Source organism: Zeus faber (genome assembly GCF_960531495.2).
Source record: "Zeus faber genome assembly, chromosome: 2".
In the NCBI taxonomy this organism is placed as follows: Eukaryota; Metazoa; Chordata; class Actinopteri; order Zeiformes; family Zeidae; genus Zeus; species Zeus faber.
In genome coordinates, this window is record NC_137189.1 from 20024915 (window position 1) to 20050547 (window position 25633).

Here is a 25633-nt window from a genome sequence, read left to right on the forward strand (position 1 = left end):
TTCCCTTTCACATCCACTAGTTTCGCTGAAATTCCCTCGTTTTCAAGAAGCATCGGCTGCTTCAACAAAGGTTTGGATTGTTGTTCTTTGATTGTATCTCTTTCTCTTTTTTTCCTTCCTCTCGCTCTTCTCCAGGTCGTCCGGAGTTCGTCCCTGAGGACTTCAACTTGGACATGGCCGCGCCGACCTCCAGTCACATGGTGGGAAGCTGCTTCGTCGCCACGGAGACGGGCACATACTTTGACGGCACGGGATACCTCAAAGCAGGTACGTTTTCACGCACTGGCACAAACACACAAAGAAACAAACAAGCGAAATAAAACTGCTATGAAAGGAAGAGGGATATCTCGTGGTCATGGTTTTCTTGTCCTATTCCTACTTCGAGTCAAGTCCAGTTTATTTCTCTCGCCCTTAATCACAGCAATCGCAGAATGGTCTCAAAGGGCTTCACGAGTTTCACATTTCAGGGGTTCAGGGGTCACAGAGGGTCCTCCATGACTTCCATTGCTTGCTGAGACCAAGTCTCAAAAACATGTTTCTGACTAAAGAAGCTTGAAATGTCCCGTGTAAGTATGTTCAAAAAAAAGAATGCAGTACAATATAGACTATTATCATCTATCGATAAAGAGGACAACTTAATACAGTTCCATATCGACTTATCCATAGTGATAGCCCACTCTGTACTGTTGAGTTCTGTTAGGGTTGGGCTTAGGGGTCAGAGCTGTTTTGGAGGCATGAGGGGGACCGACCCTACATTAGTCAGGTGGTTTTAATGTTGTGGCTGATCGGTGTATATACGACAATGGTATGTTTTGATTTTGCATATTTTAGTCATAAGTATGTTTTCACATATCGTTTGGGAAACATAATCCCTGGAAAAAATTGCTCCCAGTCGAAGTGAGTGTTAGTATATGGAGTTAAACTGAGGTACAAGTCAGATGTTATATGCGGAAGAAGAAAATAATATTTATTCATAGACATATTTATTAATACGTCGATAAATAAATATTTTTTTCTTCTTTTTCGTTAGGGTTTGGTTAACCATAACCCAAGTATTATGTGTCTTGTCTGTCCAGTCTCCTCCTACAGAGTGGGCCTCGACATGTCCATAGCGCTGGAGTTCAGGACCACTCGGACCAACGGGGTCCTCTTGGCCATCAGTAACCAAGGCAACGACGGTCTGGGGCTGGAGATAAATCAGGGCAAGGTATCCACACGCTTTCCCTCCCGGAGTTAAAAACAGGTTACAAAATATATAAATCAGAGTCAGCTATTGAACCCCCAGTGTTTCGACACGGAGTTCACGGATCCATCTTCCGTCTCGCCGCTTGACAGCTGCTCCCGCCGGCTTCGGGTTTCCATCTCCAACAAACCCAATCATTTATTTAGGTGCAGAGAACTTTTGGAGAATCGGGCTTTCACAGCTGGAAACCTTCCGCTCACGTCGTTGATACATCGGAGGAGCTTCCAAGAATCAATCACATTCTGACTAAATGAACGATGAATAGAAAAGAAGCAGAGGTGAAGCAGAGATACTTCTTCCCTTTCCCTTCACAGCTCCTTCTCCACATGAACAACGGAGCCGGGCGGGTGACGGCGGAGCACCGCCCGGAGGGCGAGGCGGGATTCTGCGACGGCCAGTGGCACTCGGTGGTGGCCCACAAGCTCCGCCACAAGGTGGAGCTGCTGGTGGACGGCGTGAAGAGCCGGGCAGAGAGCTCCAATGTCCGCTCCAACTCCTGCGACACCAACGACCCCATCTACGTCGGCGGATATCCAAGTGAGAGCAGAAATATCAGCATGAAAATGACTCCATTGGTGTTTTGCCAAATCTGATGCAAATTTTTCATTTTTCCATTAAGCTGATTCTTTATCGATTACCTTATTGATTTCTACAGTTTACATGTGTGTATGTTATTGGTGGTAATAAGACTAGTCAACAAAAGAAAAGTGGAAGAAAAAAAAGACCTAAAATCACAGAAAAGTCTCTATGTACATTTTACAATTCATGTCTATATAGAGATAAGCAGAGATAAAATAAAAAGGGAATATCTCTCTCTCTCTCTCTCTCTCTCTCTCTCTCTCTCTCTCTCTCTCTCTCTCTCTCTCTCTCTCTCTCTCTCTCTCTCTCTCTCATTCCTCTCTCTCTCTCTCTCTCCTCTCTCTCTCTCTCTCTCTCCTCTCTCTCTCCTCTCTCTCTCTCTCTCTCTCTCTCTCATCTCTTCTCTGCAGGGGGAGTGCGTCAGGCGGGCTCTCTCAACCGCCGCCTCCTTCAGCGGCTGCATGAGGAACCTGAGGCTCACCAAGGCCTCCAAGACCATGGAGGTCCAGTTCAACAAGGCCCTGGAGATCCAGGGCGTCCAGCCCTTGTCCTGCCCCGCTGCCGCAGCCTGAAAACCCAGCACTCAACAAATACATATGGACAATTATGTCTTTTTAGAAAAATGGGAAATAAAATGTTTTAAGAAGTGCCTTTATCATCATTGTCAAACCCCCTCCCCCCTAACAAAGACTGTATACAAAACCGCACAGTGTTTCCAATGGATCTATGTTGTCTGTAAGTTGAAGCTCAGATAGAGCATTTTTTAACTGGGAAAACTGGAACAGGTCCATGTCGCTTCCTCTCTTTCTCAATCGCTCTCTGTCTTCCAGACACTGCACTGCATGGTTTACATTGCTGTTTAATTCTTTGTCTCGTGGCGCTAAAGCATCGCTCTCACCCATTTGAGAATACTAATAAAACAGGATTAGAATTAGAGCGGGAAGGTTTCCTGGGGGTCCTGACTTCTGCATGTTGTGCTTGAACATATTGTAATCTTATTTTTTATTTTTTTTGCAAATATATTTCTGTTGGCATCAAACAGCGTTCTCTGTCTTTATTTCATCACATGGTTTGTATACATCTGTGTTTTACTGTGGGCAACTGTCAAGGTGTTTTCATGTGAATGTCCCAAATAGACCTATAGGTACGAAATACACACTTTGGCAACTCGAGGTTAATGTAATGGGAGGCATTTGCATTTTGCATTGTAATCTGACGCCATCTAGTGGCCACTAGCTGAACCGCAGTTTGGAGCGCTGGCCGTACTGGTCACTAGATGGCGCTATTGACGATTATCGATGACACTGAATCAGCAACTGTGGCAAAACAATCTTTGGAGTTTCTGTCAACAGAGTCTAATAATTATAATAATAATAATAATAATATTTAATTGGCGTCACTATCTTGTGTTCCAATGCCATAAAGTATTTTTATTGAATTTAATTTATTTATTTACCATAACGTTTGTACTTACATCTTGTTGCCACTAGAGGGCCGTATGTGACTGGGTCTGTTTGTCAGTTTATTTTCGCTGACCAGCCACTTTATTTGGTACGCCTGTTCAATTGCATGTTAACACAAATAGCGAATCAGCCAATCACATGGCAGCAGCTCATTGCATTTAGGCATGGAGACATGGTGAGGATGACTTGCTGAAGTTCAAACCGAGCATCAGAAAGGGGAAGAAGGTGGATTTAAGTGACTTTGAACGTGGCATGGTTGTTGGTGCCAGACGGGCTGGTCTAAGTATTTCAGAAATCTCTGACCCACTGGGATTTTCACGCACAACCATCTCTAGGGTTTACAGCAGTGGTGGGCCGTCAGGGCCAGCAAGGCCTTCTCTGCTGGCCTAAACACTATCAGAATCACTCACTTGCATTTTAATATATTTATTTTCATGAATATGTATTCATTGTATGCATTATATGTATTCAATTATTCCCAAATGTCTATTCTCTTCATTTAATTATTCCCAAATGTTTATTTTCTTCATTTCATAGCATTTCTCTTGTTTGCACTGCTTCCAGTAGTGTATGTTTATGTTAAAGCTTTTATCCAATCATATTTGATCCATCATGTGTTGCCATGTCGAAGAAATCTGCCTTGAGGCCTTCAGAATCAACAGTGCGGGCGCTTGTAACTTAAAATCAATGGCAACGAAGCTTCCTTTAACCAATCAGATTTCGAGTTGGCGACACCAGAGCCAACTTTGGCTCTGGTGTCGCCAACTCTTAACATTGTCGCCAACTTTTAACTCGTGGCAGGCGTTCAATAACGTTGGCATTTTCCCGTCCTTTGATTGGATGGGCAGAGAGCGTAAGAACTAGCTAAACCGCATTCATAGCGACCTTTACAAGCTAAAATATTCCGTTTTTTAATAGTTCTTTCAACCCACAACGGCTGAAGGAGGAGAAGCAATTTATTTGGTCCCAGATATAATCTAAACGCCATTTTCAAGACAGACTTTTCAAGAAAAGCTGGACATGGTAAGAAAAGGTCGGCCAACACCGCAGCCTGTAAGCCTGTCCCAGAGGGAAGGGATTTGTCCGCCACTTTCAAATCACCAACTAAGAGCGGTACCCTTGGCTCACAGCCTCCGAGGAATACTGCATATTGTATTGCTGGGAATGTCTGTTATTTTCACCGGATCGACTTGGTGTTTGGAGCCACATTGGGTTTGCAAACTTGAGTTGTCTGACCAAGACAGCAATGAGACACCTAAGCACGGCCGGACACATACAAACAACGGTGCTTTTGAAAACGTTCGGGGAAACCCTAGTGGACCGGCAGCTCAACCAACAAATGCGCCGGGAAACGGAAATCCACAATGAAAAGGTGAAGAAAAATAGGGAAATATTGAAAGGACCGATCGATTGTGTTTTGGGTAAACAAGAACTTTCATTTCGGGAACATGATGAAAGCGCTGGGCTGCATTATGTGACGGACACGGGTGTCAAGGAGCGCTTTATATAACTTGAGATGTTACTAGTGGCAAGCGAGCCCATGACATTGCTGCTCTTATTGTCCGTTTCTTGGAGGAAAATGAATGTCTGGATAAAGTTGTGGCACAGTGTAGCACTGATGGCGCACCTGTCATGTCATCTGGACTAGATGGAGTGGAGGCTAAGGTTAAGGAGAGGGCACCTATGGCCTTATTCAGACACTGCTAAGCCCATCAACTACATTTAGCACTGACTCAAGGGGCCTCAAAGCTTTATTTTTGTCATTTTGTCATCATATCAGGTTCATATTGATGCTTCTGCTATATATGTATGTGGCGCAGCTCTGACTGCAGTGAAAGGAAACCTGCTCCAAAATTCACAGCCCGCAACTGGTTTACAGAGAATGGTCTGAAAAGAGAAAATATCCAGTGAGCGGCAGTTGTGTGGACTAAAATGCCTTGTTGATGTCAGAGGTCAGAGGAGAATGGGCAGACTGGTTCAAGACCATAGAAAGGCAACAGTAACTCAAATAACCACTCGTTACAACCAAGGTATGCAGAATACCATCTCTGAACGCACAACACGTGGAACCTTGAAGCAGATGGACTACAGCAGCAGAAGACCACACCGGGTGCCACTCCTGTCATCTAAGAACAGGAAACTGAGGCTACAATTTGCACAGGCTCACCAAAAATGGACAATAGGAGATTGGAAAAACGTTGCCTGGTCTGATGAGTCTCGATTTCAGCTGCGACATTCAGATGGGAGGGTCAGAATTTGGCATAAACAACATGAAAGCATGGATCCATCCTGCCTTGTATCAACGGTTCAGACTGGTGGTGGTGGTGTAATAGTGTGGGGGATATTTTCTTGGCACACTTTGGGCCCCTTAGAACCAATTGAGCATTGTTTAAACGCCACAGCATACCTGAGTATTGTTGCTGACCATGTCCATCCCTTTATGAGCACAGTGTAACCATCTTCTGATGGCTACTTCCGGCAGGATAATGCACCATTTCACAAACCTCAAATCATCTCAAACTGGTTTCTTGAACATGACAATGAGTTCACTGTACTCCAATGGCCTCCACAGTCACCAGATCTCAATCCAGTCGAGCACCTTTGGGATGTGGTGAACGGGAGATTGGCATCATGGATGTGCAGCCGACAAATCTGCAGCAACTGCGTGAGAGAAAAGAGAAATGTATTATATATAACGCTTTTTTAAGTACTCAGAGATGTGTTACACGTTAAAAATGTATGCCTTACTTAAAAAATGCACGCATTAAGTTGCATTCAATTTTATTAAATATTATATGGCTCACAAGGAAATACATTTAGAAATATTTGGCTTTTATGGCTCTCCCAGCCAAAAAGGTTCCCGACCCCTGCTCTAAACCACCCTGTTCCATCCTGTTTTTTTTGTGGGTGGAGCCACCCTCCCTAGGCTCAAGTTCTGTGAGCCAATGGGGTTTGAGCTTCCCTCAGGGTTCTGTTGTATTTGGTTAAACGTTCACTGATTTCACCTCATCCACCAACATCTGTTTCTGAACAAATTTGAGGTGAGAAATAAGCAATTCTATTGCTGAATCTTCACTTATATTGGATCTACAAGACCTAATTTAAAAGTTTGTTACAACCTTTGTTGCCGACAAAACACGCAGGGATTTTTTGTTTCATGTAAACGTTGGAAAATAAAATAAATGAAATTAATTAATACATTCACACCAAAAACCCACAATTTTTTATTGGTTTGGTTGGAGAAAGACAGCGGATCGTGTGGCGCAGCCTACAGTCTATCTACCTTATACCTTATATACCTTAGAAAGAAACACAGCAGAATAATTTATTAAATACTTACTTTTCCATCGCCTGCAGTTTCCTCATGGACAGTTGGTATCAATTCCTCTTTCTTTTAAAAGATTTGATTGTCGAGTTACTTAGATAGGGGGCGGCTCAAATTCTCAGTGATGTATGAAGCGATCAAGAATCTGAACGGGTTGTTTCACCACGTGTTTTCTGAAATAGACAGCCCACAAAATGAACTGGCTTGTGTTATTTCACAGTTTGTACGTTAGTAGGCTCATCAGAGACCCAAATGGATGTGCACAAGCACTGAAGTGAGTTTTTCACAATAGGTTCCCTTTAATAAGAAACAGCCATTCAATGTATTTGTGCTCACGTGTTCCTCTATATGCTGTTTCCATTGTTGGTGGCGGGGTGGACAACCATAAGAATGCATTGATCAGCTAGCCGCGGTGAATTTAATAAACCAATATGTAGAAAAAAGAATCGTTGTTTCCAATGGAATTCTGGGACACATGAAATCCATCCAACAGTCAAGAGTCAAGAGGTTTATTTGTCACATACATATACATACAGTCATACATGCAGTGAAATGTCATGACACCCGGAGATTATGCACAATAAGCTCCAAAAATACTAAAAACACTAAAATGTGCGTAATTGACACAAGTTGCTCATGCAGGCAGCCGCAAGGGGCAGCGCCACACCCGCAACTCTGGGTCCTATAATATATGAAAATATTAATTGTCTGTGTATTATTAATTATATATTTAAATCATTCTAAATGAACCTTACCTTAACTTACCTCCAGTACTTACCTCACAGGCACCATCTAATGGATTACCACTTTAACTGACATGACTATTGACTGACAGTCTTTAACTGACCTTTTTAAAAGACATGATAATTAAAGGGGTAATCCATTCAGCTGGGTGTTACTGATTCCATTAACTGACAGTCTAAACCATAGCGGTATTTTCTTTCAAGTCGCACTCGTCATGTTTTACGCTGACACCAAAATGATCAGTAGTTTCTGATGCCATACATGACACGATCAGCTGCAATTTAGCAACATGAAATGTAGAAATATCTTATTGGGACCTTAGGTTTATATATATATATATATATATATATATATATATATATATATATATATATATATATATATATATATATATATCACAAGAAACTTCGCTTGTACTGTATGTACAGTATGCATGTAAATATGTATGTATGTATGTATGTATGTATGTATGTATGTATGTATGTATGTATGTATGTTTGTATGTAAAAAAAAATCCAAAAGTCAATATATTATGTATTTGTGTATGATATCATATGTGTTTACATGTATAGGTGTTTTTTCTTTTCCGATTGCAATCGCACCTCCATTGATGTCAGCCAATTGTGTTTCAGCATGAGTTCCATGTTGTATTTAGTCTATAAACTTTAAGTGATTTCACCTTATCAGTCCATTAACATCTGTTTCTGAACAAATTTGAGGCAAGAAATAAACAATCCAGTTGCTGGAGCTTCACTCATATTAGATCTAAAAGACGTCATTTAAAAGTTTGCTCCGACTTTTGTAAGGCAAGAGTTCGCATCGGGACGCCGCACGTGGATTTTTTGTTTCATTCAATGAATGGCGAAAAATAAAATAACTGAAAAAAAATACAGCTACAATCAACAAAAGTATTTTTATTGATTTTTTTTATATTGCTGCTGAGTGTACATGGGCTGGCCCCCACCCAGCGCGGTGCAACTTGGTGAGGACCGGGACAGACTGTCCTTAGTGAACCGAGGGTGAGGAACTGTGGACTTATGTCCGGACCAATCATGGTGCACTTACTTAACTCACTGAAGGTTCCTCTTGTGCTAGTCAGTCCCTGCCCTGGAGTAGGACCAAAAAAAGTCCCTCAAAACTACAAATGTTCATGGTTCCTGCAGTGTGGAAACAAATAAAACAGACGGTTCTCTGAAAAGTTCTTAGAACTATGAAAACATTCCGGCGGTGTGAAAACACCTGTTGTTTACATGTTAGTGTCATGGTGTCTCAGTGGTTCCTACCGCTACCTCCCAAATAGAAGGTTCTGGGTTTGATCATCATGGGGGCGGTTCTGTGTGGATGTTGAATGGTCACGTTGGTTTCTTCCCACCCTGGAACACCTGCTCGTTCGTAACGCACTGCTGCCGATTCCTTTGAGCAAGGCATTGGTTCAACCAACCTCATCTTGATCCAGAGCCTAATTAGCTGTCCTTGAGCAAGGCACTGGGTGGGTGGTTGATGGATTGCATCATGTCGGATTCCTCCAAAGAATTGAATGCCCTTGAGAAAGTCACAGACATTCACAAAATATCAAATATCTGGTTAAATTCAAGTGAATATGCTTCCATGAAAAGGTCTATGAACCTCCTTGTTGTGAGGCAGCAGTAACCACTGTGACTGCAACAGGTGCTCAAACATCCAAACACATATGGTGAGATGGAATTGAATATGCTTAGATAAGAGGATGCATGACAGTGTCACAGTGGTTAGCACTGTTGCCTTACAGCAAGAAGGTTCTGCATATTCATGTTGGATTTCTCCCACTCTAAAAGACATGCATGCATGGCAGGTGATGCCCTTGAGCAAGGCATTCAAACTGATGTTGGTCCCTGGATGGGGCTAGCTGCTCCTAAATAGGGTCAAATCTAGAGGGCAGATTTCTCAGGGAGATCACAGTAAACTTTTGGTATAAATGTAAGAGCCAAGCATGAAAATCCCCAATTAAAGTGGGAATTAAACTTGTGAACTCCACATAGAAGATTCAGAGTGGCGATTGAACCCAGAATCTTTGTGATGTGTAGGAACAGCCCCAACCACCGAACCACAGTGCCAACAACATACATACATATGAGGTGTCTGGAATGTTTGGGGTGAAGAAGGGAGGTGGAATGTGCTTAGATGTATGTCAGTCAGGCGCTGAACTGTGACCCATAGATTGGAATCAGATGTGTTACGTTATATCTGTACAAGTATAAAGGACACTCCCTAGTTCCATTTGGGAGAGACTGCATTGGCTCCCTTCTCTTCATCCATGGCAACTCTGGTTTGATGCCGTTCTTCCTTGTAATAAATGACATATTATAATCAAGTCAGCGTCAGCGGGGAGTCCTTCTTCATCAACACATCGACAACAAAGAAACTACAAATACATTCATACATGTACTGTATGTATGTAACTGAACAGGAGTGTGTGTATGACTCCTGATTGGCCGGGTTATTATATATAACAAGTTTCAGTTTCTTGTTGGTTCGTTGATTTTCCTTTTCTTTTTCCTTTCCAAAAGCCCACCACACATAAGCAGCACTGGAGATTGGAGGTCTTTATTCCTGAACTACGATAAATTATGAACAAGGTTGGTGTAGCAACAGGGAGGTTAGGGGGGTGTTCATCACAAATTTGATCATCAATAACATAAATTTGAAGGACACGTTGTTGTAATAACCTCTCGGCCAGCGCTAGGAACATGAATTTTGCTCTATAAATGCAATCAGTCTGCTTTGATGTCTGCGGAGCTCTGATCTCACTGAGCGGCAGCTCTGGCCTCAGTAATCACGCCAGGTGCTGCGATGCCAAAGATGTACTGGCAGTAAACCTATGGACAAAGCGACATACTAACATGCTTCTCTTTGTGCATTTTCCCTTTATTATCACAGCCCTCTCCGCTACTTTATTTTTTACAAGTATCGAAGATACTACAGTTTCTGATGTTACATGAACAAAAAATAAGAACGCTATCAATGAACATTGCGTTCAACATTGCGAAGTTCAGTGGTATAGTGCTCGGGATTCATCCCCCCCCCCAAACCTTAAACCCAAACCATTCCACACCCCTTAATGTGCCCAGCAGCGCCATCTTGTGGACAGACGACCAGGTATCTCATTAACTCAATGAAGTCAGTCAAGGCATTCGAGCATTCCGGGTGGAGATGTGCGGGACGGGTCGAGTTCGGCACGTTCTTCAAAACGAGTGGCGATAAATGGATACATAGAAGACGACAGATATAGTAGCGTAGAGTCGAACATTCCGTTTTGGTTCACACAGTCGGTTAGAAATGGCTCAGCCAGTGTTTGGGGAGGAGTGGGAGTCGGGTGGGGAGGTTCTACACAGCAGGTCAGCTCAGGGCTCGGTGACTTATTGCGTGCCGTCAGGTCCCTCTCCCATGTCGTAACAAGATGGCGGGTCGGGTTCACCCCACCACAACTCCTAAAAAGAGAAAAACTAAAGAGTCCCAGAGTAGAGGAGCGGGGGGGGGGGGGGTTGGGGGGTGGCCCGGTTTTACCTCCCCCAGGTGTGAGCAGCTTTCTCCTTTCTCACGCTCAGGTCCAGGCCCCGTCAGGACGACTGCATGAGGCCTGTCAAGCGCTTGCCCGTCAGAGACTTTCCCTGGGAAAGAACAAGACAAAATGGAAGAAAAAAGATTGAGGGAACAGGGGGGGTCGGGGTGGGGGGGTGGGGTAGCAGTGGGCTGCCATGGGGTGGCGCTCGGGGACCAACTCCAGGTCTTTTGCCAGTGCTTTGACCGGGGACACCGACAGGGGTATTAACCCCTCACATACATGTCTTTAAATGGTGGGAGGAAACCAGAGAAGATGTGCGGGATGAGTTTTTGGGGATTATTTTCTCTCTAATCAGGACTTGGAGCGTGAGGGAGGGGGAGAAGACCGAAAAAAAACCCTGAGCTCGGGGAAAAAAATGTCAATCATCATGAAAAAAAATGGAGCCGGAGAAAAAAGTGATGACATCTGCTTTTGGTAAACGAGTGCAAATGACGGAGGGATGTAGTATTGGAGCAGACAGCTTAGAGGTTCGTCACAATGACTTTGATATTGATGAAGAAGTGCATTTCTTGGCGTCATGGTGGCGTCAAGTGCAGACCTTTCTCCAGATACAGTGTCATCCTGCTACTTTTCCCATGCTATGTCAGCGTATTATGGTTGCGGTTTCACACAAGACACAGATTTGGCGTACTTAATAGTATGCCCTATCGTGGAGTTTTCGGAATCTCTCATATTCAAGAAGTTTTGGCTTTTATTGACCTGCATCCATACCAAACACTTGCAAGGCTCCGAACAAACGAAAAAAAAAATACAAAAAAGGGAATTACTCCGCAACTAAATTAATGTTTGCGACATTTCGAGTTCATTTTCAAGGTACGCTTCACAGGAGAGTTTGAAACTGAAAGCAGAGAGACAGCTCACCACACTGCGGGTGAATTTCTCCAGGGAGGTTCGTCTTCCCTGCTCCGTTTCAGGCTGAAGGAGTGAGAGAGGGGGGGAGTTAATGGCAAAATGTCTGGGGCTCAGATGGCTACACAAGCAAGTAAAAACACACCGACCTGTTGAAGACACACACACACACACACACACACACACACACACACACACACACACACACACACACACACACACACACACACACACACACACACACACACACACACCTTCTTTCTGGTTATCAGGAGGTCCTGGTAGACGTTGGAGCGCAGGAAACGCGTGTAACTGTCACTTTTCATCAACTTGTAAATGTGGTCCTGACAAAAAAAAGCAAAATTAGAAATGGTATATGTGGTGTAAATAAAGATCACATTTACTGAATGTGTGTGTTCATGTGTGTGTGTGTGTGTGTGTGTGTGTGTGTGTGTGTGTGTGTGTGTGTGTGTGTGTGTGTGTGTGTGTGTGTGTGTGTGTGTGTGTGTGTGTGTGTGTAGCTGGGTCCACCACAGCTGGTGAGTTAAACTCAACACCGGGGACGCTGACGGAGCGTCATGTTGATTTTAGTCTCTTGAACTGTGTGCGTATGTGTGATGGTACAATCAAAGACATTCAAATTTTGCTCTCTATCCCCTGCTTTTCGCCTCCCTGGGGCGATTTCATGAAGCGATTGCGCGTCTTTTGCGGCCGACAAACTGCCACAAATAACAGGAAAAGCGAGCGTCTCGGTGTGCCGGTGCTATTTGCGCATATTTAAATTAGGTATTATTCATACATTTGGTGCAAAATTGCTCCTTTCTATGCAAATGAGCCTCATTGCAAATAGCGTCCAATTCACAGACACCAGCGCTAATAGCTACACAGAGTTGGAGTGAAATAATTAACATCTGCAGAGACCTGGTGGTAACTGCGAGAGACCAAAAAAGAGGCAAAATAAGGCTCCGCTGTGTGATCGTCTTCATAGAGCTGATGCAACTGAAGAGCATTTATTAGGTTCCAGTGATCTGTCAATAATATTGTGACGTTATTATTATGATTATTATTACTGTCATGGCATCTGTAGATAGAGGAATGCGGAGCAGTCTGTGGTTTTCAAAACGCACTCCAAAAGCAAAACCAACAACAACGTGTTACAAAAGATGCCAAATGGTTCCCATTTCACTCTAAAGATACTGAAAAAAACAACTAAAAGTTATAGGGAATTGCAATGAAGTGGTCAAACTGGCATTGAACCACAGATGCCATTGAACCATGGAAAGATCCACAGGCTGCTGCCTTTTCGATGCAGCGGCCGGAACTTTATATAGCAAAATGTATTAAATTAACTGTCATCATTTCTACATTGTGATATTAAGATTCAGTGAGAACAAGAATATTTTAAGTAAAAACTTTAATATATACACTTTTTTATGCAATCAAAGACATCATTCGTAAAACAGGCAAGTGCAGAGCAGTGGCGTTAATGCGTAATAACTTTCCAATGGAGACCCCACACACACACACTGACGCACAGATTATTCACTTTTCCACGCGAATGATTGCGATCAGACGCAAAACAACCGCAAATTGCAGCAAAAAATGATGGCGGTGTCATATCATTAGCCCAATATCTTTTGTGAATCGGACGCTAATACGGCGCAGATAGCGAGCGCTATTGATGCGCAATTCAGGGTGCTACGAGCGGCCGCAATCCATTTCCATGTGTATTTGCCCCTCTGTCGTCTCTGTCTTCACTCGTTTCAACATTGCTCTAAATGTTTTGTATTTTATTTGTTCGTTGGGATGAGACGGTGAACACAGCACGGCTCTGAGCGTCGTTCAACAACTTCTACGGTCGTAAATAGATGAATCAACCTACAGTACAGTATGCCTGGTTGCTAGGGGAAGTTCGCCATGACCCTAAACAGTCAGTCATACGTTCATGGATTTTCTTAGAGTCAAAAACAATCAGGAAAGGTCATAACATATGACGTCTCGAGATCACAGAATAGATCGATTATAGATCAATTTTTTTGTGACGACTATTTGTGCTTTTAAGGAGGTAGAAGCATTGATCAGAACCGCTAGAAGACTTGAAGTTCACAAAATAGCCTTAAGACATCTACTCTCGTATCGTGATATATCGATGCACCACCCCCCGGGACCCCTACCTGTGCGTCCTCGTAGCTGTAGCGTCCCGGGTCCTTCAGGTTCTGGCTCGTACGCTCGTAGCTGTGGGAGTCCAGGTTGATGGAGCTTGGGGCCCCCTCGGCCAGGAACTCAGCCCAGATCTCCCGCGTGCGCTCCGCCACCTCTTGCAGTGCGCGCCGCTTCAGGTCCTGCACCGCCAGCCAGAACCTGCGGTCGTGACACAATTGGAGTCAAACGCACTCTTCAGGCTGGTTTACCGGATTTGAGGAGGCGAGACATCTAGCACGGGGATGTTCCAGCAAAGGTTTTTGGTTATGTTTATCCTGATGATGTCAATCGATAAATAAAAAGTTATTGTATTATTTTTTCAGACAGCTGAGCTTTAGGCCAATTGTCTGTTCTTTACCAAGATAAATCCATTGTTTGTGAAAATGTCCAAGTTCTGTGCAGCCGCTGGAACCAGTCAGCAATGTTCACTGAGGACTGCGGGGAAAGCCCAAAACAACGAAAATGTCAGCAACTATTTCCCACTTTGTAACGGCTCAAATTTTGCTTGAACAGAGCGGGCGAGTGATTCGGTGACACGGCAGATTGTGCTTTGAGACTGGGATGAGTTTGACCCCAACTGCACAGGAGCTCGGAGGGATCGCTCACAACAGCCCCCGGTCGACTTGCCAGGAAAATCTGATGTGTCGATCGACGTGTCGCAGCTAAGTAGAAAACAATGATAAACGTCAGAAACTCTGAAGTATCCCTGTGGCAGACCAAGGGGCGTGGTCAAGCCGGGGCTGCAGATAGCATGGCTGCCTTTCCTGCAGTCACTAAGCTGCCACGAATCGGCCAAATCAGCGCCCCTTGGGAGCCATGCTACCGTCTGCAGCCGCGGCTTGACCACGCCCCTCGGTCCGCCACAATCCCATTTATGTGCTCTCAGACGTGACACGTCAGGTTGTCCCAACGCGGAAACTGGAAAATAAAAAGTTACAACCACCTTTGTGACACTTTGTTACGGTATTGTATTGTCTTAGATTGTTACTTTAGTTAATTTCTATCTTGATTGCCGTTACTGTGGAAACATGACAATTGACATGAATCTGTAGAAACTGGGTAATCAATTCAAAATGAAATTTGGTTAACAGTGCAATAGTGTCACAAGGTGTCAAGTGTGCCTTATCGAAAATTTCGAATCATTTCTTTCTTGCTAAATGAAATAATTAATTTCACAAGTCATTGTGACTAAAGTGTGATACATTTTAAGGGATATTTACTTAAGCCAAAATGAGATAGATGTATTGTTCATTCATTGAGTTGATTGATATTTTCAAATAGCTTGTATGTTAACACATAAACATTATGCTCACCCAAAACATGCAAGGCAAAAACTGTAATGGTGCCAGGGCTAGATCGATACATGGGGGTGCTGAGCAAATTGTCAACAAAGTTGTGATGTCTGAGTTACTTAACAAGGGAGATCTTGTTTTTGTCGAAAAGAAAATGCCGTGTCAGATATACATGTGTTTTGAATTGAGGACACAGAAATAGAAACTTCTTTCACACACATGCAGAGGTGAAAGATTTCAGCACCGGACAGCTCCCACATTGGGAAGTGCTTATCAGACTGTCAACTGCAGACATTAGACATTATATTATTATCATACACTCATATTATAGGGCCTAGATACTGTATGTATTAAGATATGATACTTAAGATAAGTACATCTCCTATTTCCAATGAAATGGAAGGGATAATAAATCAATGCCACAATAAGAAGTGCATTAATTCCATAAATACCATATTTCTTTATTGTAAAACATTAAAATTGTACAAAAACGTCTGCATATAATCTTCTCGAACTCAAATAACTTATCTCTGCAGCAGTAGGACTCTTAGTGAAGTATGGATTCCCAGGCTCTGTTCCAACTCTTTCCACCGGAAACCCACGCAAACACCATACACTCAGACTGAAAAAAACTCTCCTCTTTATTTTTGTGTGTTTACCCACGACCTCCTGGACGTCTCCGCCTCACACAGGCTGCCTCTTAGGAGCCACATTACTCCCTATATATCTATATTGATCTGTAGACAAGCTGCTGCAATACATAGGGAAACAACCCTGGGTGGGTCGGTCGGCCAGTCTCTCTCTCTCTCTCTCTTTCTCTCTCTCTCTCTCTCTCTCTCTCTGTCTCCCCCCCCCCCTCTTCTCTCTCTCCATCAGAAGTATTTTCATAAAAAGCAATTAAGTGGTCAGGAAGAGAGAGAATGTGTGAGATAGCAGTGGAACAGGGAGAGCGGTAGCTAAGGGGGTGATGTCAGGGATAAGGACGGATGTCTCTCACTCAGTCTGCTGCTGTGTGTGTGTGTGTGTGTGTGTGTGTGTGTGTGTGTGTGTGTGTGTGTGTGTGTGTGTGTGTGTGTGTGTGTGTGTGTGTGTGTGTGTGTGTGTGTGTGTGTGTGTGTGTGTGTGTGTGTGTGTCTGTGTGTGTGTGTGTCTGTGTGTGTGTGTGTGTGTGTGTGTGTGTGTGTGTGTGTGTCCAATTGTAGCTCTGAGGCATCCGTGACCTCCCTGCTTTCCGCCCAGGCTGCTTCTGGACTCTGTTAGTCCTAACAGGGACTCTGGTGAAGCTGAAGGGGTTATTTTTGTTGTTATTGTTGCTGGTTTTTTTTGTTTTTAGGGGGGCGGGCATGAAATAGGGGAAGTGTAGTGAAAATAAGGTGGTTGAATAAGCATGAGGAGAGTTGGATGATGTGTGGATGATGGATGGATGGTTGGATGGAAGGATAGGTGTTTCAAAAGTTCACAAGCACGATTTCACATACAATTTCATCAATGTCATAATTGCCATCTGCCTGGCAACAGAGAGAAATCAATAAAAAAATCCAGTGCACCCCGGATTTCTCTCTCTCCCTCACTCTCCCTCTCTCCCTCTCTCCCTCACCTCAGGTTCTCGGAGCTGAACTCTGACTCCAGGAACTTGAGGAACAGCTCCTGTCCTGCTGGGTCCTTCAGCGCCTCCTCCAGAGAAAACGCCCACTTCTTCACACGCTGCTGACTGGGCTCCTTACTGAGAAAGAGCGAGAGAGAGAGAATTTGAGCGACATGAAGATCAACCATGCAATATAAGCCAATATACAGGAAGTAAAGTGAGAGAAGAAAAAGGGAAGGTTTTGGAAGGGAAGGGAACAATGTCCCTTTGTTTACTTTTCCTGGCAACATCCATCTGCCAGCCAGTGGTTGTGATATATAAGGTGGACTGATTCTTTCAGAACCTGTAATTAATCAGTTTGGCTGAATTATGAAGCCGCATTAGGCACAGTGATTATACGTCGCCTCTAATTAATCCCTGCATAATTGTAATTTACATTTGTGAGAATAATGATTATGGGTTTCTGACCTGAAGGCAGCAATACATACTATAAACACGGTCGGTTCTGCCATTTTCCTCTGAAAGGGTCAGGGTGCATGAAGTACGTCCAAACACTGACGTTAGACAGGTCTTCTTGACCTCAACATCACAGCGTGTAAAGTGTGTGTACATCTCACACGCTGATAATACATTCTGGTTCGAGCAAAAGGATTAGGCTGAGGATCGTACAAAATATACCTGGCCTCCAGATCCCAAAAGGAGCAGTCGTCACTGGTCCAGGGGTTAGAAGCTTCCGGGACGGTCAGAAACGGGTCGTACTCCATGTACTGCTCTGTGTAGCTCATTAAACTGCACGCACACACGCACGCACGCACGCTCACACGCACACGCACACACACACACACACACACATACACATACACATAAATGATGGAGAGGTTCTGTGGAATACAAATTTCTGAATATTGACCGCTAATCTGTTAATAATGACTGTCACCGACAACCACTTCTTTGCTTAGTTTCACGACCCTCATTTCGGTCTGCCTACATGCTGATTCTAACCTGACCACCCTGTAGGAGTTTATTTAGCCATAATGACCAGATGGCTTCACATTATCCCTTATTAAAACCATATATTGAGAGTCGATCAGCATTAAATGATAGATAATATAATAAAATTAAATGATTACACCAAGAAACGGCTGTGTTTCCCAAACCTTGTAAACCGACGTAGTTTAAACAGAGTCATGATTTCACACGTTTTTCTAGGACAGTATCACAGATTAAGCGATGATTGTGTCAACCAGCTGTGTCCCTACAGCTGGAATACTGTACTGAATATGCTGCAAGATTACACCAGATGCCAAATTCTTGCAATTTCCAGTAGGATAGCTGTGCAATCGCATATGTGCCCATGAAGGCTGTATATCGCTACACGCCAAAACTTCCCATCAGTTTTATCAGACTCCCTAAATCCATTTACACAAATGTGAGATGAAATATTCTCGCTTCATCTGTCTTCATCTGTCTGTGACACCGGCATTACGACAGCGGCTCCCCATTTTAAGCCTCTGGGGTAAAGATCCTGGGTGACGCTGTGTAAGTGGTATCTATAACTAACCATGCCGCTGTGAAGGGATCCGATTCCTCCTGAAGCCGCCGCTTGCATAAATATCAGGCACTCAAATCAGCCAGATAGACGGTGAAGCGCATATTAATAAGCACAGAGGCACAGTGTTAGACAGCATGTATTGTAATGCGCATACACAGTGGTCTGGTTCTCCTGATCCATTAAAACCATCTGAGACCAAAATGGAGGACAGGCAGCGAGTGACATTTGATGTATTAGAACGACCGGGTGGAAGGAGCCCTTCACCTTCTCTCTCCATCTCGATCTGCCGATGCCTACCTCGTTCTCTCTCTTTGTAAGGTAAACACAAACAAACACACGACTACGGACACACAGTCATCGAAGCATGAGCGGAAGGCTGTCGTGCTGTTCTGGGATCAGATCGGCCAGAGATCAAGGTGGAAAGCAGGAGGATTCATGGATGGTATCTATCTACAGTATCTTTAGTATCTATCTATAGTATCTATCTACAGTATCTTTAGTATCTATCTATAGTATCTTTAGTATCTATCTATAGTATCTATCTACAGTATCTTTAGTATCTATCTACAGTATCTTTAGTATCTATCTACAGTATCTTTAGTATCTATCTATAGTATCTATCTACAGTATCTTTAGTATCTATCTATAGTATCTATGTACAGTATCTTTAGTATCTATCTATAGTATCTATCTACAGTATCTTTAGTATCTATCTATAGTATCTATCTACAGTATCTATAGTATCTATCTACAGTATCTTTAGTATCTATCTATAGTATCTATCTACAGTATCTTTAGTATCCATCTATAGTATCTATCTACAGTATCTATAGTATTGATCTATAGTATCTATCTACAGTACCTATAGTATCGATCTATAGTATCTATCTACAGTATCTATAGTATCTATCTACAGTATCTATAGTATCTATCCATAGTATCTATCTCCAGTATCTATAGTATCAATCTATAGTATCTAGCTCCAGTATCTATAATATCGATCTATAGTATCTATCTCCAGTATCTATAATATCGATCTATAGTATCTATCTACAGTATCTATAGTATCTATCTATAGTACCTATCTACAGTACCTATAGTATCGATCTATAGTATCTATATAGTATCTATCTACAGTATCTATAGTATCTATCTATAGTATCTATAGTATCTATCTATAGTATCTATCTACAGTACCTATAGTATCGATCTATAGTATCTATCTACAGTATCTATAGTATCTATCTACAGTATATATAGTATCTATCTATAGTATCTATCTACAGTACCTATAGTATCGATCTATAGTATCTATCTACAGTATCTATAGTATCTATCTATAGTATCTATTTACAGTATCTGTAGTATCTATCTATAATATCTATCTACAGTACCTATAGTATCGATCTATAGTATCTATCTACAGTATCTATAGTATCTATCCATAGGATATATCTACAGTATCTATAGTATTGATCTATAGTATCTATCTACAGTATCTATAGTATCTATCTCCAGTATCTTTAGTATATATCTATAGTATCTATCTCCAGTATCTATATTGTCAATCTATAGTATCTATCTAAAGTATATATCTACGGTATCTATAGTATTGATCTATAGTATCTATCTACAGTATCTATAGTATCTATCTTTAGTATCTATCTATCTTAAGTATCTAACTATAGTATATATCTACAGTATCTATCTATAGTATCTATCCAAAGTATCTATAGGACCTATAGTATCTATTTATAGTATCTATCTACAGTATCTATAGTATCTATCTACAGTATCTATCCACAGTATCTATAGGACCTATAGTATATATCTATCCATAGTATCCATCTATAGTATCTATCTACTATATCACGATATTATGAAGATCAAAATCCCAGACGATAGCAATTTTTCTCAAATTACGATGTTGAAATTATAACCACATATTGATCAGCCTGACTACTACTAGCACCTTTCCATATGGCCAATAGGAGTGAGGCTCCTCCCATGCTAAGGTAAGAGGCAGGTTGATGAGATACAAAGTGAAAAACTTGTCTTTTCAAAGTGGTACACAGTATTTTTAGGTGTGCGGCAGCTGTTCACACCTCTCGGCGACCTTAGACATCTTCATACAGTGTCGGTCCAGCTTGGTGTTGAGGAACAGGATCTGGAAGCGGAAGAGAAAGAGAGGGAAGAGAGAGAGGGGGAAGAGAGAGAGAGGGAAGAGAGAGAGGGGGGAGAGAGAGAGGGGGGAGAGAGAGAGAGGGAAGAGAAAGAGGGGGAAGAGAGAGAGGGGGAAGAGAAAGAGAGGGAAGAGAGAGAGGGGGAAGAGAGAGAGGGGGAAGAGAGAGAGGGGGAAGAGAGAGAGGGGGAAGAGAAAGAGAGGGAAGAGAGAGAGGGGGAAGAGAGAGAGGGGGAAGAGAAAGAGGGGGAAGAGAGAGAGGGGGAAGAGAGAGAGGGGGAAGAGAGAGAGGGGGAAGAGAAAAAGAGGGAAGAGAGAGAGGGGGGAGAGAGAGAGGGGGGAGAGAGAGTGGGGGAAGAGAGAGAGGGGGGAGAGAGAGAGGGGGGAGAGAGAGTGGGGGAAGAGAGAGGCAGTCGGTCTCCTACCAGGTCTTTCCTATACCTCTAAGGGCTTTGGTTAAATATGTCAGTATTGTGGCTTTTCTTTGTTTTCTTTCTATCATCCAATGATTTCTGGCAAGAATTTGAATTGCCCGCCCACGTAGAAGGAAGTCCCTCTTGGAAGTCGCTTACCTCTTTCTCTACGTCCTCCTTGGTGCCTTTTCTACCGTGGTGCAAGGGAGTGTGGCCGGGGCTCTGGGACTGCGTTGCCTCCTCTGCCAAACCATACACTGACTGGGAAAGAGAAAGAAAGAAAAAAAAGGAGGAAAAGCAATGTTTTTCTTAAGATTTCGATGTTTTTGTAGCTCTTCAATATACTGGTTTGACACTTATGATTGTGGGTGTCGCAGATACCCTCTTAACTCTGTGGGGATTCTTCATGCGTCTGCACTTCCTGATGTCCATTTCTGTGGTGTTGACGCAGCCTGGCTGGAAAGCATATACAGGACAAGAACATTCCACTTCAAACTACTGAGACTGCATATTAGTTTGGTGGTATCGTCCACTGTTTATCTCTTACGCCGTCATAATTTCACCTTTTTGGGTAATATTAAAGTGGTAAACTTATCATCAGTATCAGTCGAATCAGTGAGACTAAACAATTCTCCAATCTTAGAATGGGGCACTTGGTCTGAATTGCCCCATTGCCATAGGTATTGCAGCTACACGCTATGAGACTATTCTCTCGATCCCGGATCAGTATACCACACACAGGACCTTACCACAGGTCTATGGACGTCCCAGAAGGCCCTCTCCTGGCTGTCGAGGATCTTTCGCTCTGTTTTATCCTTTTTCCTGTCGATCCTACAGAGATTAAACTCAGATGAGCGAGTTTGCATTGTTCAGCTCATTTCCTGGTCACTAAGTTGGATCTCACACCCAGAGGACACCTACACTGTTCTGTGTGTTTTACACCTCAGGTGGGATTGACATCCCCGCCAGCTGTCATTTTTTTCCAGGTTACCATGGGGACGGCACACACTTACTTGACCTGGGCCTCAGCCTGCATGAAGATGAACTCCCATTTCCTGGCAAAAGCTCTCTGCAGCCTGGCTAGGTTCTCCTGCGAGAGAGTGAATTTTAATATAATGGTAGCACCATGGGTACTACCATTAGTGTAAAGAGAAAAACAAAATAACAGATCTTTTTCAGATTTTTCACGACTCTCAAGTCTATCGATAATTTCTTATATCTGTAGCACATGACAGACTGACACACTTTGCATTCCACCAAAGTAAATCATTTTGACAGAGTTAAGTGAGTGACAGTATAGTGAGAAGTCCATTCACAACTCGGAAGCGAACCGACTCTTCTGACTCGTTACACCAACTGAATCAAACAAACGAAGAGTCAGACAGTTGAATGAATGAAAATTTTCACCACTAATAGCATAAAGAAACTTCTTGGTCTTGTAAGTCCTCTCAAGTATATATACGCAACGTGAGTTTAATATTAATTCAACATGAATTTAATATCTATCAATGACTATTGAACTATTATGTGTTTTCCAAAATGTCTTTTTTTTTTTAGGAAATGTATCGTTTTATTTTCTTGTAACCCTAAACCTTGGGCCCTTGGGCCCTTGGGCCACCATTTCGAATAGCATTCAAATTATTCATCTGTATAACTATGGGGGGGAGAATAACTGGGGAGTGAAAGATAAGAGTGACAAAGAGGGAAGAGCCTTGTGTTGAGATCGACATTTAAAAAAAAAGAAGGAAGAACATGAAACGTGACACTTTTCCCAGGTCTGATCTGCGTTACGATGCAATTTCGATCTCAGAAACCGCTATCATCACAGGCAGGCTCAAGCGAGGCCCGTCAAAGGCTGTGGGTCTGGGTTTGGTTTTCTTTTTTTCTTTTTCCCTTTTCTGCCTCAAAGTTTGTCCCGTTAATCAATAGCGAGAACGTAATGAATGAGAAGAGAGAGGCGCTCCAGTACGCACCGCCTCATAATCTGCCAGCTCCAGCCTGGTCTTATTCTGCATGGTCCGCTTGCACAGATAGATCGCTGAGGAGAGAGCGAGCGAGAGAGAGACAAAGAGAGAGAGAGAGAGAGAGAGAGAGAGACAGACAGATTTAACAAAGTGCCTTATCAGTCTACCTGGAACAAATCCTCCACTCGCCCTCTGTCCAACTCTTTCATTTCCCGCGTCGTATCCCTGCACATACTGAACCTAAGCTTACAGAGCACATACTTTGCCATTTCTCTGGGAGCGTTGACATTGCTGTCTGTTAATGGTCTTGTCAGTATTATTATTGTGATTATTATTATTGTGATAATTATTATTATTTTTATTATTATTATTATTTATTTATTTGTTTGTTTGTTTGATTATTTATTTATTTATCTATTTATTTGTTTGTTTGTTTGTTTATTTATGTATTCATTTATTATTATTATTATTATTATTATTGTTATTATTATTATTATTATTATTATTACACTGACTTTCTCCCCGTTATGCACGGAGGAAAATAAATAAATTAAATGCATCTACAATAAATTGTATTAGGGTCAGGCAAAAATAAAGGATCCCTGTGTTTGAGAATAAACTCAGAATTCGGCCCCTGACTTCGGGACCGGTGAGCAGAGCGAGGCCCATCGCGGCCACCCCCACCCGCACCGCCCCCACCGCCATTGTTAAGCAGTGTATACAGCATGGGGAGGGAAAAATAATAATAGATAAATAGATAAATACACTGACCCGACGAGGGGGCACCCCCACCAGCACCGCGGACGCCCGCAACCGTTAAGCAGTGGATGTTACAGCGCATGGAGGGAAAATAAATTATAGATAGATAGTTAAAAGATAATTACATGTACAATAAAAACACATTGTTCCCCCGCCTGTTTTCAATTTGAGACCACTTTCAAACCTGGCATTTTGAAGGGCAAGTCACTCTATTTTCGACCTAAAACCAACTTTTTCCAACTATTGTGCTGAATTTGCTTCTAGATCTCATGAGAAGATTTGGTATAGCACGTTGAGGAGCTGTCAGGACACGTTAACTTCACGTAGACACAACACTAAAATGATTGCTAGAAGACAGAAGACATGAGATACAGGCCAGAACAAAGTCTGAATTCGTCACCAGATGCTACCTGTGCATGCTAAGTGATTAGCTTAGCACTGGTCATTTGGAAATGTAGCACGTGCTCAACGCTCCACAAGGATATATTTCATTTAAACTGAACCTACAGTATAGTAGAGTAAGAAGAGTTGACCAAGTTCTGTTGTCACACTTTTGTTTATTGAAATTGTCTTTAAGAACTTATTTTTATTTAACTTGTTTTTAAGTATCATCTTAAATTTGTCCAAGAGGAACTTCAAGAAAGAAAATGGCTTTTATTTATTTATTTTTTAGTTTATGTTCAATTAACCTGGAGTGCCTCTCAAGGCACTAAATAACATAATAGTCGGGGAACAAAACTGCAAAAGTGCAGGTAATGCCTTCCTTCTGGATGCCAAGGTTGCATGTTAGCGGGGCTATTGAAAAAACAAAACAAAACAAAACAAAACAAAACAAAGAAGGGGACTGGAGGAAAGAGGAAACTTTTCTCCCACAGTGTGATACAAAACAAGACAACCGCAAATGGAAATGATGTCAAATATTCCAGTAAAAGGCTCTTACCATAGTCTGTGTTCTCCGGCTCCCAACAGTTAGACGGCCAAAAATATGGCGCCTGCAGAATGAAAAAAGTAAGGGGCTCTAAGAATGGAGGAAGGTGGATTTTCTGTTGCGTTTAATTCACATTGATGATGTTGACAAGCACCAATGTGTGAGATGAACATTTTTTCCCAGACTTTTAACAATTAAATAATCCCATGGCCAGGCACTATCCGTTAACCACAAGTGTCGGTAAAAAATACGAACGTATCATTTTGAACTAATGCTTCTCAAACCCAAAAATGCACTGAGTCTGCAGTGGTACGTACCGCCTCAGTCGAACCTCCCACTCCAAAGTCTATTCTCACCTGGTTGCCGTCCCTCTACTCAATCACAAACTGTACAAATGGCAAAGATGGCATTGTAAAGATGAAAATCTTAACTCATGATCAGCATAAACTGTGTGACAACCCTATCTCTACATTATTTGGCTCTGTATGTATGTACATCTACTGAAATGTTAACCCACGCTAAGCGCACTGCGATCTGGTGCCCCCAAAGGTGCATAACACTCAATACAAGAAGAAAAAAAGTTGAATCCAAATACAAATCACGTATCAAATCATCACAAATCACAAATCATGAACAAATCACGCAAAGGAGTCGGTCTGACCAGGACTATTAACCACTAAAAAGGTCAGAAACATGTCCAACAGTGCTTATTATTAGAGGAGAATCTCTATTTGTCACATGACACACTGCACTAAAACAACACATGTATATATATACACATGCTTTTTGGGTGGTGGCCAGTGAAATGTGTACCGCGCCACTGCGCCACGCACTGCTTCACTGTGCCAGTGATTTATGGCCGACTAACAGTGATGCCAAACTTACGGGAATGAGTCGTTCATAGCGAACCACTCTTATATCGTTCCCCAGAAGTCCCTCCTTTCTCACTGTG

The 25633-nt window shown here is 42.5% G+C and overlaps 2 protein-coding genes across 6 annotated transcripts in view; one reads left to right on the plus strand and one right to left on the minus strand.

The window, feature by feature from the left end:
- Positions 1 to 2855, plus strand: part of lama2 (laminin, alpha 2) — a 207320-nt gene extending 204465 nt beyond the window's left edge. The window contains 5 exon segments of the mRNA XM_080021184.1: positions 136 to 267; positions 1077 to 1207; positions 1558 to 1780; positions 2233 to 2249; positions 2251 to 2855. Of these exon segments, the coding sequence (XP_079877310.1) occupies positions 136 to 267; positions 1077 to 1207; positions 1558 to 1780; positions 2233 to 2249; positions 2251 to 2394 (647 nt within the window). The 3' untranslated portion in view covers positions 2395 to 2855.
- A 7151-nt stretch (positions 2856 to 10006) lies between these two features.
- rgs6 (regulator of G protein signaling 6) overlaps positions 10007 to 25633 on the minus strand; it is a 75496-nt gene continuing 59869 nt past the window's right edge. For all 5 annotated transcript variants that reach the window (XM_080024485.1, XM_080024488.1, XM_080024487.1 and 2 more), the window contains exons 5-17: positions 24694 to 24745; positions 23004 to 23068; positions 22044 to 22120; positions 21780 to 21861; positions 21412 to 21486; positions 21190 to 21291; positions 20541 to 20602; positions 17562 to 17672; positions 16896 to 17021; positions 13979 to 14165; positions 12059 to 12148; positions 11817 to 11870; positions 10007 to 11001 (exon numbers count right to left, since the gene is read on the minus strand). In XM_080024485.1, coding sequence (XP_079880611.1) covers positions 10951 to 11001; positions 11817 to 11870; positions 12059 to 12148; positions 13979 to 14165; positions 16896 to 17021; positions 17562 to 17672; positions 20541 to 20602; positions 21190 to 21291; positions 21412 to 21486; positions 21780 to 21861; positions 22044 to 22120; positions 23004 to 23068; positions 24694 to 24745 — 1134 coding nt within the window. In that variant the 3' untranslated portion in view covers positions 10007 to 10950. The remainder of the gene's footprint in view (positions 11002 to 11816; positions 11871 to 12058; positions 12149 to 13978; positions 14166 to 16895; positions 17022 to 17561; positions 17673 to 20540; positions 20603 to 21189; positions 21292 to 21411; positions 21487 to 21779; positions 21862 to 22043; positions 22121 to 23003; positions 23069 to 24693; positions 24746 to 25633) is intronic.